An 18,582-nucleotide genomic window follows, 5' to 3' on the forward strand; every position below is an offset into this window, starting at 1 on the left:
TGCTGTCGACACAAGAGAAGCTTCGAATGAAGAAATTAATTGTATCACTAGAGAGCAAACCTTTCAATTTCCTCAGAGACGGAAACGGCATCCCAATATTAACTTATCTTATTGATTGTGGAAGAGCTGCTCAATCTTCCCCATCTAAGCAAGCTTCCTACTGACCAGGATCACTATACAATATATGTCATCTCAAATCTTGATATAATTTTCTGTAGTGTTCAGTAGTAATGGTATTTCCTTGATGAAATGATAGTCCTCAATAAAAAAATTCTTGTGCATGATCAATTCTTAATATTGCATTCAACATGGCATTCCAGTGACAGCACCTATCCGACCTACAATATGGCAGAGGGTCACTATTCCACGAGGATGAATACAAATGATAGTCAGTGAAGGAATGGTTCACTAGATTGTTTCTATTACTATACCAAGTGGACTCTACATCTGGGTCTGGACTAACGCTGCCTTCAGTAATTTTTTGATGTTCAATTAAGCTTTCTTCAGAACATGAAATGTGGATTCCCCCTCCCCCCCCAAAGATTTTATTTTTTATCAGGTTACAGGAATAAATTTGCTTTAAATTTCAGATTATGATTCTTCATGAATAATATACATTAGCTTTCCAACTGTTTCCTTTCCATTTCTGTGTACATTGTGGATTAACGGTTTGAAGTGAGGCGATTTATTTGAAGCATTTAGAGCAACAAGCTTGTTGTGTTGCCGAGTAACATGCAGTACGACAAGTGATTGGCTGAGATTTTGATACCACAGTTGTGATAGGATTGTTAAGACTTCATTAAAAACATATGTCATCATGTGTCTAGCAAACCAGGGACAGGAGTTTGACATGCTTATATTGGGACTGAGGAAACTGACCTTACAGAAATGATAGTATCCTGGATAAATTGGCCTTTTGTACTGAAGTTACAATAGCTTGTCACCATGGCAACAGTTGTGATCCTAGGCTGTTTTTCGAAATGTTAATTAAAGTTTATCAATTTGATGTCTATTTTCTTTATGTATTTTCTGGTTTTAGGTTTTAGTCATTTATTTTGTGTATTGTTTTCAAATTATCAAATATAATTCAATTGAAAAAAAATAAATTCATAATTGCAGTAGCACATTTAAAAAAAAAAGTTTTAATTATAGAATTTTGAATACACTTTATATATAAATAAGCACAAAATGTTGTTTTGTCACTTCTTTAAAGAAAAAAAAAATTGTCTGTTTTTAAAACAACCATCATGTGTTGGCTATTAAAACTTTGAATGTTTGGTTGCCAACACTAGAACACAGTACAAACATTTTAGAATCTACAGTTTGTTTGATGTACTTTATCATGGAAAGTCTCTACAGAAAACAAAACTCTTTCGTAAATGATGTGTTGGTCTTCAGATGAGAAAACCAGGTCTTTGATTTACAGTGCTCTAGATGTGGCCGACATTATGTCAGAGTTGGGTACAGATTGTTTGCCAAGGGAAACTTGAAATTTCAGTGATTATTTACACATCATTGTTTTACGATAGTGACATTACCACACCAATGCATGTTGTTTACTCCATTGAGTAAACATTGCTGGTACTTCAGAGGATTGCAGAACCTCGTAAATATCTCTCTGGCAGTCTACTTCTAGTGGCAGGCAGTGACAAGGACTTTTTATTTCCCTTGGTTGTCAGTAAACTAAACTAGTCGGCCTTGTTACATGTTTTAGGCATCAAACTGCAACAACAGTACAGCTGTAAACTGGTCTAACTGTGCTGTAGTATGTCACAACAGTACAGCTGTAAACTGGTCTAACTGTGCAGTAGTATGTCACAACAGTACAGCTGTTAACTGGTCTAACTGTGCAGTAGTATGTCACAACAGTACAGCTGTAAACTGGTCTAACTGTGCAGTAGTATGTCACAACAGTACAGCTGTAAACTGGTCTAACTGTGCAGTAGTATGTCACAACAGTACAGCTGTAAACTGGTCTAACTGTGCAGTAGTATGTCACAACAGTACAGCTGTAAACTGGTCTAACCGTGCAGTAGTATGTCACAAGTGGGGAACTGTAGTGAATCAAATGTTTTCTCAGTATAAAAAAACTACAATACCAATATAGATAATAAAATCAGTATGATTTCAGTATAGTATCAGCATGATTTCAGTATAGTATCAGTATGATTTCATTGAATTTCAGTATAGTTTCAGTATGATTCGGTATATCTACTTCAGCATGATTTGGGTATGATTTCAGTATAGTATCAGTATTATTTCAGTATAGTATCAGTATTATTTCAGTATAGTATCAGTATTATTTCAGTATAGTATCAGTGGGATTTCAGTATATCTACTTCGGCATGATTTAGGTATGATTTCAGTTTAGTTCCAGTATGATTTCAGTATAGTTTCAGTATAATTTCACTATATCTGCTTCTGCATGGTTCCAGTATGATTTTAGTATAGTTTCAGTATGATTTCAGTATAGTATCTGTATTTAATTGGTACAGTCATGTTAATAATAATAAAAGAAATAGATTCAGTAAGAATGTCATCTAAGTCTTTCTTTGTGAAAGTTAAAAAATGCTAAAATATTATCATATTTTAATTATAAGGCACTGTTTAGACACAGAAGTGGAATTAATCATGAAATGATTGATATTAGTTTAAACTTATTATTATTTGGTAAGTTTTTCCAAGTTATTAATTGACTTCTCCCATACATTAGAGTGAGAATTCCCGTAGATAAAGAAAATGACGATGATGTATGATAGATGTACAGATAGAAGAGAAGAAGAGGGAAACAGTGATCTCCCTGGACGATAGCTTCTGATATAGAGGAGCAGCAGAAAGATTTCATCACTCAACAACTGCTAGTGTGTAAAAAATTGAAAAAAAACCCAATAAGTTGGTAAAGCGGAAATTGATAGCCGTTAACAACCTGGTGAAATCAAATAGACCATCATAAAAAATCAAGAAGGACCTTGAGTTAGACAGATGGATCATAAAAGATCGGAAGCAATGGTTATCGCCATGAGGTGATGTTCTTGTCTGTTAGGAAAGGTGTAGGGGAGCTCTTCATGTAGATGTGTACAGGTGTGATGCATATGGGAATACGACTTTACAATTGTTGGTAATGCTGTGGCACAGCCAAAACTTATGTGTAACCGACTTTAGCATGAACACATTTTTTTATGGACAAATTTTTGTATGGAATCGGATGGACTTTTGTATGGACAAACTTTTGTATGGACAAATTTTTGTATGGACAAACTTGATACTCCACTGCTGCTAGCAGGCAAACAAAAAAAAGAATTAACAAATGGACACACAAAACGGTCTTGTCACAGTTCTGTTTCAAGAATGCAGATTTTTTTTGCTGTAATATGATTGGCTGAGACTTGTCAAATTCTTCACTTAGTTCCGACAGATTGCATTGGTTATCTTCAACCTAGAGGTTTTGTTACGGGAGGTAGGATCACGAAAAATGATTTGACGGTGATGAGTCTGGGTGCGGTATACTACAGCATGAGTACAACCAGCCGATGCAGCCACAGCGCGGACTTGGGGTGTTTCTAAAATAATCAAACGCAGAATGGTTTAAATTGGTGTTAATTAGCCACCACTGCAGTGATGATATCTTCTGTCCCTGTCCTGTCAACGTGGCAAAGATTGACAAAAATAATAGATTTTCTCTTAAGGTACGGCTAGCAGAAATATTTTTTAGGTTGGTTTTCTTTTACAGAATGAAAACATGGCAATAATGAGAAATATTTATTTCCTGAGTAAATTAAGATTTCAAGTCCAGTACTACGTACCTATAGGAATGACTAAGACTCATTAATTTATTTTAAAAGTTCTTTATATATTTAGTGTTTGCTGTAGTAACGGGCACCAAAACACAAGTGGGTCGTACAGAAAGTCTATAGTATATCTGTCATGTAAAGAGGATGAGTACAGATAAAAGATATCTGTGTTCAGTAGGTATAAAACAAATGGAGCAGTGATAAATTGGACAGCAGCATTACATAAAAAACCTGATATACAAGTTACCCAGCGTTTCATAAAAAAACTGATATACAAGTAACCAAGTCCTCCACATTATAGTGCGGTACCATATTTATTGTTAAATTTTAATACTAAATCACACCTGTTTACACCAACACTCACATAAATAAGTCCCTGTGTGCCGAGTCCTCTGAGTAATGGTCCCAGGGTATCTCTATAACATTTCTAGGTTTTAGGTCAGCTGTATTTCAAATCTTTAATGAAAGAACTGTCTTTATGATAATTTCTTCTTCAATGTATTATGTATTTCCTATATACACTTTCCAACTTTTTTTTAACAAAACTTAAATATGGATCAAATTATCTATAGGAGCAGATACTGATAAATTGTTATTCTCTGTCTGTTCAGGTAAAATGGTAAGTAGAATAGAATTGAGTTAATTATGCTTGTCGGCTGTGTAAAACATGTTCTGATGTTCAATTTTACATGTTATGTTTAACTACAGGGCTGTTAATTGACGTTATTAGGGCAAACTCGTTAATTCACCGATATGCCTGAGGGCTCTAATTAACAGAGCTGTAATCTGAAATATGTGTGCTTAATAGATTGGTGATCAAATCCTAACGGTGCATCGTAATATGTTTTTGATCAGGACTTGAAAAAAATGTGATAGGGTTATGTGGAATAAACAGTTAATTAAAGTCAGTTTGTTTAAAAGTGAATTCCTGTTATAACATATGATGACATAATAGGTGAAGAATTGGACCACATGTTTTAGTTAAGATCTACTCAGAATTATTGAAAGAGAATTATAGTTGATAAATATATTTAAGATGGTATATTAGGTAGATATGTAAAATTGCAATATGTCTATTAGATAAAAATTCCGTGAATTCCTGTATAGACGTCACAGGACATTAATTACTATTGTTGATAATGATCGGCGATATCTGTCACAGTGACTAAAGGTGCATAATTAGGAAGTGGAAAATATATGTACATACTATACCTATACAAAGCTACTACTACATTACTGTGGTGTGGATAATGATAGGTTAAAATCCATCTTTTATTTTAAACATTCATTGAATTCTGACGTTTATATATAGAATAAGGCATGACATTAATGCAATGTTGTGGGACTGCTTTGTTCTTGGTTGAGTCAGACTTCAGGTATGTATAAGTTGACAGGTAAAGATACAGGTGATACTCGTTAATATTGGACTCCGGCCTAGACAACTTCATCATACCTGGAAGTCGACCGCTCTCATCTGACAGACGCTTCAAACGTTTAATGTGACAGTATAATTCCAAAAAGATTTTTAATATCCTTTAAAGCGGCCTTGGTGATCAGAGTGAAGGAGAGGTTGTCCGTGACAACAGTCATCTATACCTGACACAAACATTCTGGGGATCAGACATTCTCCTCAAACATTTTAACTTGACTATCAAAACGATTTTTAATACCCTATTTTAGTCTGGGTGATATTAGAGAGTTAGGGGGGAGGAGGGGTTGGTACTGTAGGTAAACAATCCACAAAGCTCACAGCCACTTCACATTGTATGTAATTACCTAAATATTTTAATGTCCCATGTACAGGAACTGAATAGGAGCAGACTTGCACCTTTATATAGAGTTATGGTAATTATAGACATATTAGTGGACGGTTAGGTGCCTGGTAATCTTAGATATAGGATATTGCTGGTAAATTTGGTGACAGAAGATTGGGAAAAAACGTGCAAATAAATGTGCAAAAAATTTTGTTTATAAGCTTTATAATGATTTTGGAAAATAATGAGATAGTTCAGAAATTTCTTGACTATAGTTGTGTCCTGATATGACCATGACCTCATCTAGAGTTTAACTTAAAGGATATTGGTACAGATTTAAAGATTGTTTTTGTATTTGTACAAAACTGTATTTTATACAGTGTAAAATAGAAGTAATAATTATTATTACAGTATCATGAAAATGGCAGAAGAAAAAAAAATAACATGATAGCAAATTTTATCAAATTTTGAAATTTTGTGTGAAGGAGTTCAAGGTCACTGACAATGTTCCAAGCGATTTTGTTCAAAGTTACATTTTTGAACTTTGGTTCTAAGATTTTCATCTTAGCTTTCATAGTCCAGATATTTGTCCATAAAAATTTCTATGTGTTATAGCTACCAAAATAAACTGAGTTTGGCCTGGTGTAGATCTGCAGTAGATTTGTAGATAAATGCTTGAAAAATGTGGTAATGCAATTGAAAAAATATGTGAAATTTCTGATTAGAAAACTGATGAACCTGGATTGTCCCAGCCTCCATGCGGGAGTAAGATGTCAAACTTGCTCTCTTATAATTTTGAAGTGGTGACACTCAGATTTGAAGAGGGCCATTTCCGAGTCCTACGACAGTACTAATAGCTTCTAGTTATTGGGTACTTGTGTATGAGGAGGTTAGGGTTGTAATGCCCGGCAGCTAGGGGCTAGTAGCCTTAAAGTTTTCTCAGAGGTACAGAGTCACAAGGGAGATAACTCTGGTGGTCGATCATTCGGAATATATAAGATTGAGAGGCTAAGATAGGAATTAGGAGAACCTTTTAAGATCTTGCTTTCTGAAAGAAAGGTGGTAAAGGCATTTCGATGGTTTAGTACGGTAGTTTTGTGGATGTAGATGGTTTAGTACTGTAGTGGTGTGGATGTTGATGGTTTAGTACGTTGGTTTAGTACGGTAGTGGTGTGGATGTTGATGGTTTAGTATGGTAGTGGTGTGGCTGTTGATGGTTTAGTACATTGGTTTAGTATAGTAGTGTGGATGTTGATGGTTTATTACTGTAGTGGTGTGGATATTGATGGTTTAGTACTGTAGTGGCGTGGATGTAGATGGTTTAGTACTGTAGTGGTGTGGATGTTGATGGTTTAGTAGGGTAGTGGTGTGGATGTTGATGGTTTAGTATGGTAGTGGTGTGGCTGTTGATGGTTTAGTACGTTGGTTTAGTATGGTAGTGGTGTGGCTGTTGATGGTTTAGTACGTTGGTTTAGTATGGTAGTGGTGTGGCTGTTGATGGTTTAGTACGTTGGTTTAGTACGGTAGTGGTGTGGATGTGGATGGTTTAGTACTGTAGTGGTGTGGATGTTGATGGTTTAGTATGGTAGTGGTGTGGATGTGGATGGTTTAGTACTGTAGTGGTGTGGATGTTGATGGTTTAGTACGGTAGTTCTGTGGATGTCCATGGTTTAGTACGGTAGTTCTGTGGATGTCCATGGTTTAGTACGATTGATTGTTTAGTACGGTGCAGTTCTGTGGATTGTCTGGGTAGTTGTGGCAGAGTTGTTGGGTCAGGAATGCTGTCACCAGACGTCACCAGATGGGGTCTGGAGACACAGCCTCTTTACTATACTCCTCTACCCCTCTGTGATTCGACCCTACCCCCTTATTTTCTGAAAACTGATACCCAATATCTACAGCGATTGAGCAGTTATATATGGTGCTTGATACCTGGGCAAGGAATGGACCAATCATGTGAAGTCTTATAGACTCATCGACCAATCATATCATCCCAGAGTGTCTAGCCCCGATTTTGATGACCCAGATGTTTTGGTGTTTGAGTGTTTTATGGGGCTGATAACATGTCATTAGTAAGGCAGAGTCTTCCAGTTCCAACAATGGGCTGGTTTGCTTGCCATTAGCATGGTATAGTCTATAGCCTCTAACAATAGTTTGGTGGGTGGAGAATTAATTTCTTCATAGTCTGCTGGTCTGTCTCTACTGGTACATTGTGTAATGGGAATCTAATAGTGTCGTCTGATGAAACAAAATGGCCATTTATCTAAAACCATTCCAAGGTGTGTTCCTCATTGCTGCAAATTTTTTTCTTTAAATCGGAATATTATTTTAAATTATATTTCAGAGATATTTTTAAGTTTTACTGAATGTGTGACTTTTTAGATGAATAAAAATGGTGGAATTGATAATGTATTGATTTGCATTCATAGACATTTTAGGAAGTAGCTGAGTTTAACCTAGCTGTCAAACATTTCTATCTATACAAATTACAAGGTGCAGACAAATATAAAAGATACAAATTCAGTCTAAAAATTTTGCCAAAACATTTTGGAGATGATAGATGTGGCATGTTAGCATTGGCCTTGTTTGTGTTTTTTGTGATGGATGGCAGAGATTGGTCAAAGGTCAACTGTTTTATAAGTCCAGCAATCTTATCACGACACACACCAACGACATTACCTCATTTTTCATCAGATGAATAGGATGTCCTTTTTATACAAGGAATGGTTATGAATGTATTTTGTGTGGCATCCTGGGCTCCAGTGTCATTCAGTGAAAGCAGTTTGTGATGATGGATGGTGAAAAGTAACTTTCTGACAAATCCTGTAAAATGTACATAAAGTTAAAAAACTGTCACACAATTCTAAATTTCAACATCAAAATTAAGGTATATTTACCATAAGATAACCTCTAGCTAATATTGTACAAGATATTGTGCCATTTAGCTGCCTAACTTGATGATTACTTATAAAACCCACATTAAAATTTGAATTGAATTTTCCCATGTAAAGAAATATATTCAATTTGACCTTGGGGACCGTCATTCCAAGTCTCCTTTAAAAGTCGGACAGATAATGTGCATTGTTGTAAATGTAATATCTCTGCATTGTGTACATATTGATTTGCACACACACAATTTAAATTAAAAATGGGTTTAAAAGATGTGTATTCAGGAATTTGTTGTAATTTGGAGAACAGCAGAGAATGGTTGTCGTATTTGTGTTACCCAATGATGAGGAAATAATTTCCTACAAATTCTTTTTTCTTTTATTAAAAATTTAATCTAAAAAAACCCGCTTATATTAAACTTTAAATTGAAGAAAGCTATTCACAGAAATTTGAAATATTGAAAACACTTAACTTTGAAAATACCGGTATGTAAATTACTAAAAATATGTAAATTACTGAAAAAATAATTGTTGGAAAAGAAATATATGAAAGAAAAAGAAAATATTTTTTTTTTTGTGATAAAATACTTTTGCCATTGAATATTGTTTTAATAACTTCTAGTTTCTTTTGATTGATATACATACCTGTATTTATTACCATGGTAACCGTTTTCTGTTTGTCTTTGCAGTGGTTTTATTAGACACAACAAAAATAAGCCGGCTAGAATGGACAACATACAAAGGAGGATCTCAGGACAGCTCAAACAATGGGGTAAGTTTTCTCTTCTACTAACACCACATTTAGCTTGGCAATGGAGAAAAACTCAGAATAGCCAATCAAAAAATTAATCATGTGATCTGTTAACATTGTCGAATGGCCAAAAATTAGAGGAGGAAAAATTTGAAACAAATTGCTCTAAATCTATTTTGCATCTGTGTGTGGGGTTTGGTTTCCAGTAGAAGCCCTGATCAAATGTGTTTTGTATAACATGTGAACCGTTTGATAAATGGGTCTCTGGTCAAGCTGTTTCTAGGGAATTCCACTTGATAACAAAAGATCGACTAATTTGCTTTGTTTGCGTTGTAGTTGATGATATTCCATTTATCATCTACTAGAATGATAAAATACCCCTACATTTTACACAGGGTGTTCAACTACAGCAATGGTCATAGGGTGTCGCAACTGTTTTTGGAGGGTAGGGTATGGTATTTGAGAGGCACGGGAGTTTGAAAGTGTTCATGGTGAAGATTTCAGATTATAAGCAAGCACTAGACGTTAAACACGTACGTTGATGTTACATACATGGAAATATGCTAATATATCATGGATCTGTGTAATTCTGTCAATACAAATTGGCAGAAAAAAGAATGAGATTTAGACAGTTATGTGAATATATAGAATGAACTGCTGGTAAATAGCTGTGGGATGTCGTCCAGTGGGCCCTCCGTGACAACGCCATATCGTCGTTGTGTAATTGATGGCGGCGGCACCACACACTGTCCTTGGGGAGTGACATTCAAGGCCAGAGATCACAAAATTTTCATCTAAAAAGATCTTGAGTTTTTTTCTATAGTCCAGAGGATGGGAGACAAAAAAGACAGATATCATTAGACCTTGTTTGTCTGTCTGGACGTCATGTATGTTTGGGACAATTAATCATCCTATGTCTTACATGTTTATTTTCCATTTGTCTATTGGGAATAAGGTTATTCAAATAGTTTGTGTTAAGTAGGAGTTTATACATAATCATCTGGGAATAAGGTAATTCTAAATCTTGATGTTTTATTAAAGAATAAGATAATCATATATTATGTGTACCAGATCTTTTGAGAATAAGATACTGTCATCATATGACTTTACAGGGTAAGAAGACAGTATCATTACTTGATATTTTGGGAGTAGGTACGGTATCTTTACATTGTCTATTGAGAGTAAGGTAATATAACATCTTTACATGGTCTATTGGGATTATGGTAGTTTATGATGAAGTATGAATTTCTTTACGAAGTATTTTTTTGGTGTTTCTACTTGTATTTAATGCACTAGATACTTTGAATCATTGTCTGAGGAAAAATTTCTTCCTTCAAAAATTTAGATTGAATTTTTTTGTTGGAGTTAAGGAGATTTTGAATCCTTACAAATCGTGAGTGTTATCTACTAAGCCTGGGATCGATAACCACAAGAATTATGATCTTGTCAAAGTAATGTTATTGTGGCTGGGTTATTAAACAGTATGAAAACACAAAAATGCTGACCGTAATCTCATTTCAAGATTGTCATGACCGCCATTGCCAACGTTTCCTTGGGGATGTCCATGACACACCAATCACGGAATGTGGACGTCATCGAGGGATTCCTGAGTTTACTTCCTGAGGTCATTGTGGATATGATTTGCCATGTTGTCACATTGATTTTAGTATTTATACACTAAAGCCAGTCTTCTCTTTCATACTTCAATTGAAGGTTGAAGGAGGGGGGGAGGGGGGGGTGCGAAGTGAAATGAAGGAGGGGAGGGGGGGGGGGGGGGGGGGGTGCGAAGTTAAAATTGCGAACTTATTCCCATGATTATTAATCCTCGAAAAACAAATTTAATCTTGATAATTAAACACTTTAAAATCCCCGTAAAAAATATTTCTTTTCTATTTGTGTCTTTCCTGTAAAGCACTCTTTACAATTCTTTGTTAACTTAGTATTTGAAATCCTGTATTTCTTAATAGTGGACCGACCACTTAACCACGACAAACTGCAGAAACATTTACGGATGTTTAAACCCCACATCATGAACATTTCAAACAAGTTGATCAAGTACCATCAGATTACATAGACAATATTCCTGCTTCTCTGTTATAGAATCAAAACGAGAAAATGATTTGTCTCGAGTATGTTGTAAGATTGAGAAATTTGAAAGATTACTGGCCTTGAGTAATTTCAACTTGGTGTAAAATACACGTGTCCTTTCTCTGGCCTGTATGTTTGGGTGTTACACATTGGGGTAAAGAACTTGATGGTGTTGACTTAGCAGAGGAGGCGGGGTCAACCTGTGGTACGCAGGAGAACAGAACACAACAATCCCTATACAAAATACACCCATTATTTCCCTGCTGAAAAAATTGAAATTGATTTTCTAACAAAGGATACTGTCAATAAGAAATTAAATGTTTTTGATAATTCAGTTTCAGAGTTTAGAAATTGACAATTGAAATTATTCCGTCGCTTAAAAGTTTAAACATTCAAATCTCATGATTTTTCTACTGTGATAATGAAGAGTATGTGGATATTCAGGATAGAATGCTCTACTCTAACAAAACTTTATATCAGCTGTGCATGAACTGCGTTGAATATCTACTGTTTTGAAAAAAGGAAGATTTTGAATAAGTTATACTAAATTTTTGTAATAATTTAGAATATATCTGTATGTGAGATATAAAAAACTGTGCATACCTAGTCCACAATCCAATTAATATTGAAAAATGTTGATTTAGATGTTCAATAAGTTGGTGTCTTCGCTAGACTAAGTATGTTACATCAGGTTATTAGGAATTACATTCGTATAAATCACCAGCACTTCAAATTACGTTGCCTCAATCTATTGTTAATTGTATGTACAGGGTAGTAATATGAAGCAATCGTGCAGATTAATCATAAATAGAAGTATGTTGGTATTGTAGACTTTCAACATTCTGGTGTCTTGTCAGGCCTTGGTTTCATTTTTGCCATGAGTTTACTGGTGACAGTTTGAAATGCATCATATGAAATAGATGTGAAAGAATTTAAGAAAAATTTGATATCTCCGAGTTCAAGTGGTAAGAATGCACTGTACATTGACAAGTATATAGAGAACACACGTTTGTTTGACATTATAGCCAGGTTTGTTAGAGTGCTGGTGGGTGAAGTGTATAGGGGTGGGTTTAGAATTTAAGTGCTATCTGCCCTAGTGGAGTAGATCTGTGATGGGTTACCTACTACAAACATATCTAACGACTACTGAAATATTAGTTTCTGTCACTAACCCTAGATAGGTAGTATTATAATCTACTATAAATGATGAAAGACGATGTTAAAATCTAAAATACAACAGTTTGCAGATAAAAATTTTGATCGTAACTTCAACTAGAATCTGCATGTAACCATGTAATGGGGTTTTTGACACCACCAGAAGAAGGAAAATAGAACTACATCATCCATTATGCTTTGTATACATATATAGCCACATTGTATTTTAGAAAAAAAAAAAAAAAAATCTGCATATTTTAATATTTATATATATTCATATTTCTAGAAATTTTATGGATAAACTGTTCGACATTAAGTCTTATAAATATGGTACATGTATATATAATGTGATTGGAACATTTCTTGCTCAGTGAATCCTTTTTTGTCAAATTTAAAAATTCCACTCCAGTGAAGATGTGTATTAAAAAAATTGATATGATGTAGGAAAATTCTGATTTTGTTGCCATTAAGACTGAGTGTGTGACTTCTGAATTTTATGAAAAAATATAAATCAACTTTTCGCATATGCATAATGAAAATATCCACAAGGTCTTGGTGGTTCTGCATTTTGGGTAGATCTAGCAAAGGGACATAAAAACATCCAGATGGTGTTGGACCATTTAAGTCATTACAGGTGAACAGCTATAAAAAGCTGTCCCATGGCCAGACTTATACAAAAGCTAGTGGGCCAGCTTAGGTACAGTCCAAGTACAACATCATTATAATGTCTGTGATACAAAAGTCCTACAGTAGACTGTAGATAGGTTAATTATAGGGTACAGACAACACCCGTTTACTGACTGGGGACACACAATACTGTTTACCGACTAGGGACGGTTCGGGGACGGGCCCAGGTCGACGATGGGCTGGCTCTGACGATCTCCTGTAATGCCTACTGACCAAACTAACCTATCGTTTTATCATACCTGACCTTAGACAAGATTGTTGAACAATACAGCAGCTCTTTTCTAAGTTTAGTACAGATTACCACACAATCGGAAATCCATTTTCAGAGTTGAGTCGAGAGATTGTTCTACAATGAAGTATGGCTTTTTGATAACATGTGGAGATACCACCAGCTTTATGGTGAAAATTGAAACTGAAATTGATGAGACATATTTTGATACGGTTGACAAAGGCCCCTGTCATCGGAGCTATAGACAGAGTATATTTAAATCGGTCCACAGTGAGCCCACTAAGTAGAAACACCAACACCAAGATATTGGTGGGGCATTGTACCTCGAGTTGACGGGTGTTTGCTCAGGTCTCAGGCTTTGTATGCGACACCCGTACCCTGAATTGGCACCTAATGGAAAGAAAATATGTCCTCTTTACGGTGTAATGCTAAGAAAATAAAAATGTACTTGAGAATAAAATGGGGTCTCCCTCCTGGTGTTAATTGATGCCCGTGTCAATAATTGTAGGTATGTTCTTGTATAGGGTTTGATTGTATGGAATATATATACAGGGGGAGCTGTTAGTAATTGAGTGTCATTGGGAAGGGACCGTTTATTTCATGGAAAAATGTTTACATTACATTACCAAAGGTCTAAACATTATTTCATTAGACTACATATCTTCTTATAACAAACACAGATGGTTATGATATTAAAACCGTGTGTTTGACCTTATGTTGGACCTTATGTTGGTCCAAAGGAACACTGACTTCTGACATAGAATAGCTTTATGATCAAGTGATATTTGATTAACAGTTATATTTATCAGACATTTTTTTATCACAAATGCATCAACTTCATTGTAAATTTTCACAGGATTTATAAAAAATATCTCTAAAATAAAATTAAATATTCCTAGCTTAAAAAAATAAAAAAAAAATTTAATATTCCTAGCTTAAAAAAAAAAAAAAATTAAATATTCCTAGCTTTCGAAGATTTAAATTGCATCCTACTGTACCATTCATGACATATTGTTGATGGATACTATCATGTTAAACTGAGCAGCCTCGACATCCAGTGTCATTGTACCCACTCACATCTAACTCTATAGCAGATGTGACTTGACCTTCATTTCAGCTTCCCACGTAATGTGTTGTAATATCTTGTTTCCTTTTAAACTATTTCAATTGCATTCAACATGAGATTTTCTACAGCCATTAAAAGGCCAAGCGGTTTGCCAGTTTACGCCTGTAGAATGATCTAGAACCAGACCCCAACATTTAATTGTCATGGTGGAGAATTGAACTAATTGATCCTTGTTCCTATCACTAGTGATGGACTGATCCAAATATTGGCAAATAAAATCGTAAAAAAATGAACTCAACAGCAGCATTGTAATCAATCATTTAACTAAGAGTCAGCAACAGCTACTAAATCATTTCAATCTCGATTTTACAGTAACTAATTCTTGTGTTTAAAAACATTGCAGTAAAACTTTATGGCTGTAAACATCTAATTTTTTTTTTCAATTTTTTTTTTTGTCATATAAGATGGGCATATCATTGATTATTTGTTAAAAAATTATTGGGATCAATTTCTGACATCAGTTAGAGGTCCTTTACATAACTCTGACATTGCTAATTAAGGAAGCGAGATTGGCCCATTTTTACCCCACAGACTTGGAAAATGACATCAACGGACCGTTTTGTGAGCCAATTTGTAAGCCAGTGTTGGTTTATGGCGATACCTTGGTGTAAGGTCGACTGCGAACTCACAATACAAATATTGACAAACCCAGGAGTTGCTCTGTAGGGCAGACCAATAACAAGCCAAAAAATAGAGCTTGAATGTTCCCAAGATGGTCGTATTTGTTTGTGCTTCACTGTAAAACGGTCATTTGGGCCTGGGAAAATATGAGGACTCTCAAATATCAAACTAGAGTCCGTATCTCAGGTCGAGGGACCACAGAAGATATTCTCCTTTATAATGTACTTATTATCTGTGACCCTGTTTGACAGACCACAAATGATCCTACATTACAGGTACGATCAAATCTCGACATTTCTGAGGAACCAAAACAACGAGAAATTCAATTTGTTTTCAGACAGGACATCTTATTCAAGTTTTGTACAATTATAAACTCCCCTAACATGGCTATGACACTCATTCTACATTAATGGAAAGCCCCAAGTATATTAAACTATAGAACATACCCTTCTGTCTTTTCTCCGAGTGCTGGGAAAATACCCAAGCTGTAAGTGGCCACATCGATAAGGGAGTGTCCTGATACATGTATATTATGAATTAAGTAGCCAAACAGGATCTTTAATCATGAAAAGCTATCTAAAAAAAAGAACTTTAAATAAATCACTGCTGCACCGACATTTTACGAAAGTGATACTGGACTTTGTAAAATGGATCATCCGCAAAAAGATGCAACATTTCGAATATTTTACAATGAGGATTTGCTCTGACCAGAACTTCCTCCTTAATCCTCCGCATCACACATGAATGGTCAGTATGACCAATGAATGTCCAGCTGTGCATCCTTAAGGACCCAAATCACCAAATCAAGTAATCCTGGATTTAATTTCAGGCCAGTTTTCATGGTGACTTTAGTCATGAGCACAGATGTCTGTAATCTTTCCCATTCAATCTGCCGATCAACATTGGTTGCATCGATTAATTCCGTGTACATTTACATTGATAAACAGTTTTATGATTTTAAGGATTTGTGAAAACAATCCACAAATTATTGTTGAATATTCTGGTTAGAAATCAGGAAATGGGGACCAAGTTTAATGATGTTTGATAAATCAGGTAGAAGTAATTCTCATATAACTAGATTAACACAAATAAAGATATTTTTACATTTGTTGCTAGGCAACATTACACGGGGATATAAAACAAGTGGCGGGTGCGTCCATTGTGTGGGCCGGACAAAAGTAGTCACATGTGATACATATTTCACGCCTGGAGTGGTCAGTATAAAGATGCCAACAGGACATAAAGCTGTGACATAGTTAGGGTCAGTTTTTGATTCACTGACACTTTAGAATAAATCTGGGGATAAACGACCGTCCATTCACGCAGAACCTTTGTACAGCGGTATCGGACCCGCAGGGAACCATAACACTGCACAGTTTGTCCGACTAACAGCTCACAATAATTTAATGTCGGAGAAGAAAAAAGTACTTGAGTAATTGATTTTAGATATACAAGAAAATATAAGTGAAACACTGCATAAAAATTCTTTTCATTCAGTATGGTGGGGGGCGAGCCGTAAATAAGATCTTCAATACATCACAGGCATTGTTCGAGGAAACCTTGTGGAATTGTATACATTTCATTTCCCTTTCTGTTCAATTTATCCTCCGTGAAACATTTAAACATTGATCAGCTTTAGTGCCCCGGAGCTGTATGAAATGTTATTTGACAGTTGTCTTTATTCTATTTTATAAATTTTAAACATGGAAAATTGATTTTGCTATCGTTTTTCTTTTTCTGGTTTGACATCTCGTAACTTAACATTTAAAAATATTCAGTTTTTCTCCATACACATGAACTAAATTTACACAATTGAAAAAGAAAAAAAAAGAGTTACATTTTGGGGAAAAACAGTTGTTGCAAACGTACCAATGTTAATATGATTAATTTGAATTTTGAAAATTATATCTATTGAATTTAAGGGCAAGTTTTACAGGGGGAATGCTTTATCTACAGAAATGGAATTATTGTACAGGCACCTGTTTCAATGGCAGAGTTTGAAAGGGGCAACTCCCTTTCCACTTGGTGTTGTAATTCTTTCATCTGCTCGAGGCGTTTTCGAGACTAAGATCAATCTAGCTGGTACCTTCTATAAGAATATCTACAAAATCAGTCAGAGTTGTGATGATTAATATGTGGATTTGAAGAATGTTGAAAGCATGTTTCATTGTGAAAACTTGAAGCAGCAGCTGACACTTACTAGCAAAGGTTTGTCAGGTCAATACCTGTGGTCAGTGTTAGATACAGGTTTCCACACACAAGCCCCCCAGAAACAAACGCACAGATGATGATATCTGTCAGCGCCACAAAGGTGTAAACCTACAGAAAATGGAAAATAAACACCTGATGTTGGCCTACAATACATTGTACCTGTCCGTGCTGCTGGTTCCCTCCTACTGAAATACCTTTGGCTGCTATCACACTGTTTACTTTGGTTGTGTTTCAAACAAATTTGAATGAGATGCTTATCCACCGAGATAACAGCTGAAGGAAAGAGTTGTTTGGATTTACTGATTGTTGATGGCTATTTACTGGTAATTTCAGTAAAATGCCTGTATTTCCAAATTCTTTGTTATTCTTCTGATTCATATAGACCTATATGTGTATCCAGTGGTGAAACTTGTGTTATTCCAATGTAATGGGCATCAGCCTTTAGTCTTGAAAAAATACTTATCCTATGAAAACGCAAAAGAAAAAAAACACACTTTTGAAAAAGGTTCAAGAATTATGGTACTTGATCAGTCCTCGAAAGACCTAGGGAAATATCTTCAATGTTAGACTAGAAAAGTTGTTCCTGAAAAAGACAAAGAAACAGCATTGGATTAAAATCTTTCCAACGGTCCTAAAAATCCTGTAGCAATGATCTCAGTTTGAGCTAGAGATGGATTTTACAATGACGCTAAGGAACGTGTTTTATTCTGAAGCACGAGAATGTAATCTTAAGAGGTATAAAGTATTGATGGACAGAAAAGATTGGAAGGAAATGTCAAGAGAACTTATGAGGGAAAATGATATGAGCTGGAGGCTCTAATATTCCTTCTGTATATGAGGTGGAGGCTATATTCCTTCTGTATAAGTTCGTTCTTTCCTAAATTAACATTAAGCTTCGGATTCAGGATTAATACTATTAATCATACCCTTAGTTAAAATTTCATTAGGCACATTGGCTGCATTTTGAGAAAATACCAAGTTGTTTTGTGGAAGATAAATAATTAAAGCTCTGTAATGACGAAATCGGGCCTCAACTTTGGACAAATTCGCACCCGAGTCTGACGCCCAGGGGTTGGTGACGGTCCTTGTTCGTGTGTCATTGGTATCCTCGGCCTCTGTTCTCCCTCCGGTCGAGATTGGCCCTGATTCTCAGCAGATGTCTTTGACATTCACAGACAAGTATAACATTGTTCTTTTCTCAAGTTATGGTAGATTTCCTACAGTTGTGATTATACATATTAAAATGTTAGAGAAATTCTTTAAAATAATGTTGTTTTCATC

At 35.3% G+C, this 18,582-nt stretch overlaps 1 protein-coding gene across 5 annotated transcripts in view; it reads left to right on the forward strand.

The window, feature by feature from the left end:
- LOC117314657 (ephrin type-B receptor 1-B-like) overlaps window positions 1–18,582 on the forward strand; it is a 131,008-nt gene that overhangs the window by 32,799 nt on the left and 79,627 nt on the right. For all 5 annotated transcript variants that reach the window (XM_033868732.1, XM_033868736.1, XM_033868735.1 and 2 more), the window contains exon 2: window positions 9,123–9,205. In XM_033868732.1, the coding sequence (XP_033724623.1) occupies window positions 9,123–9,205 (83 nt within the window). The remainder of the gene's footprint in view (window positions 1–9,122; window positions 9,206–18,582) is intronic.

This window comes from Pecten maximus, chromosome 16 (genome assembly GCF_902652985.1).
Source record: "Pecten maximus chromosome 16, xPecMax1.1, whole genome shotgun sequence".
Classification (NCBI taxonomy): Eukaryota; Metazoa; Mollusca; class Bivalvia; order Pectinida; family Pectinidae; genus Pecten; species Pecten maximus.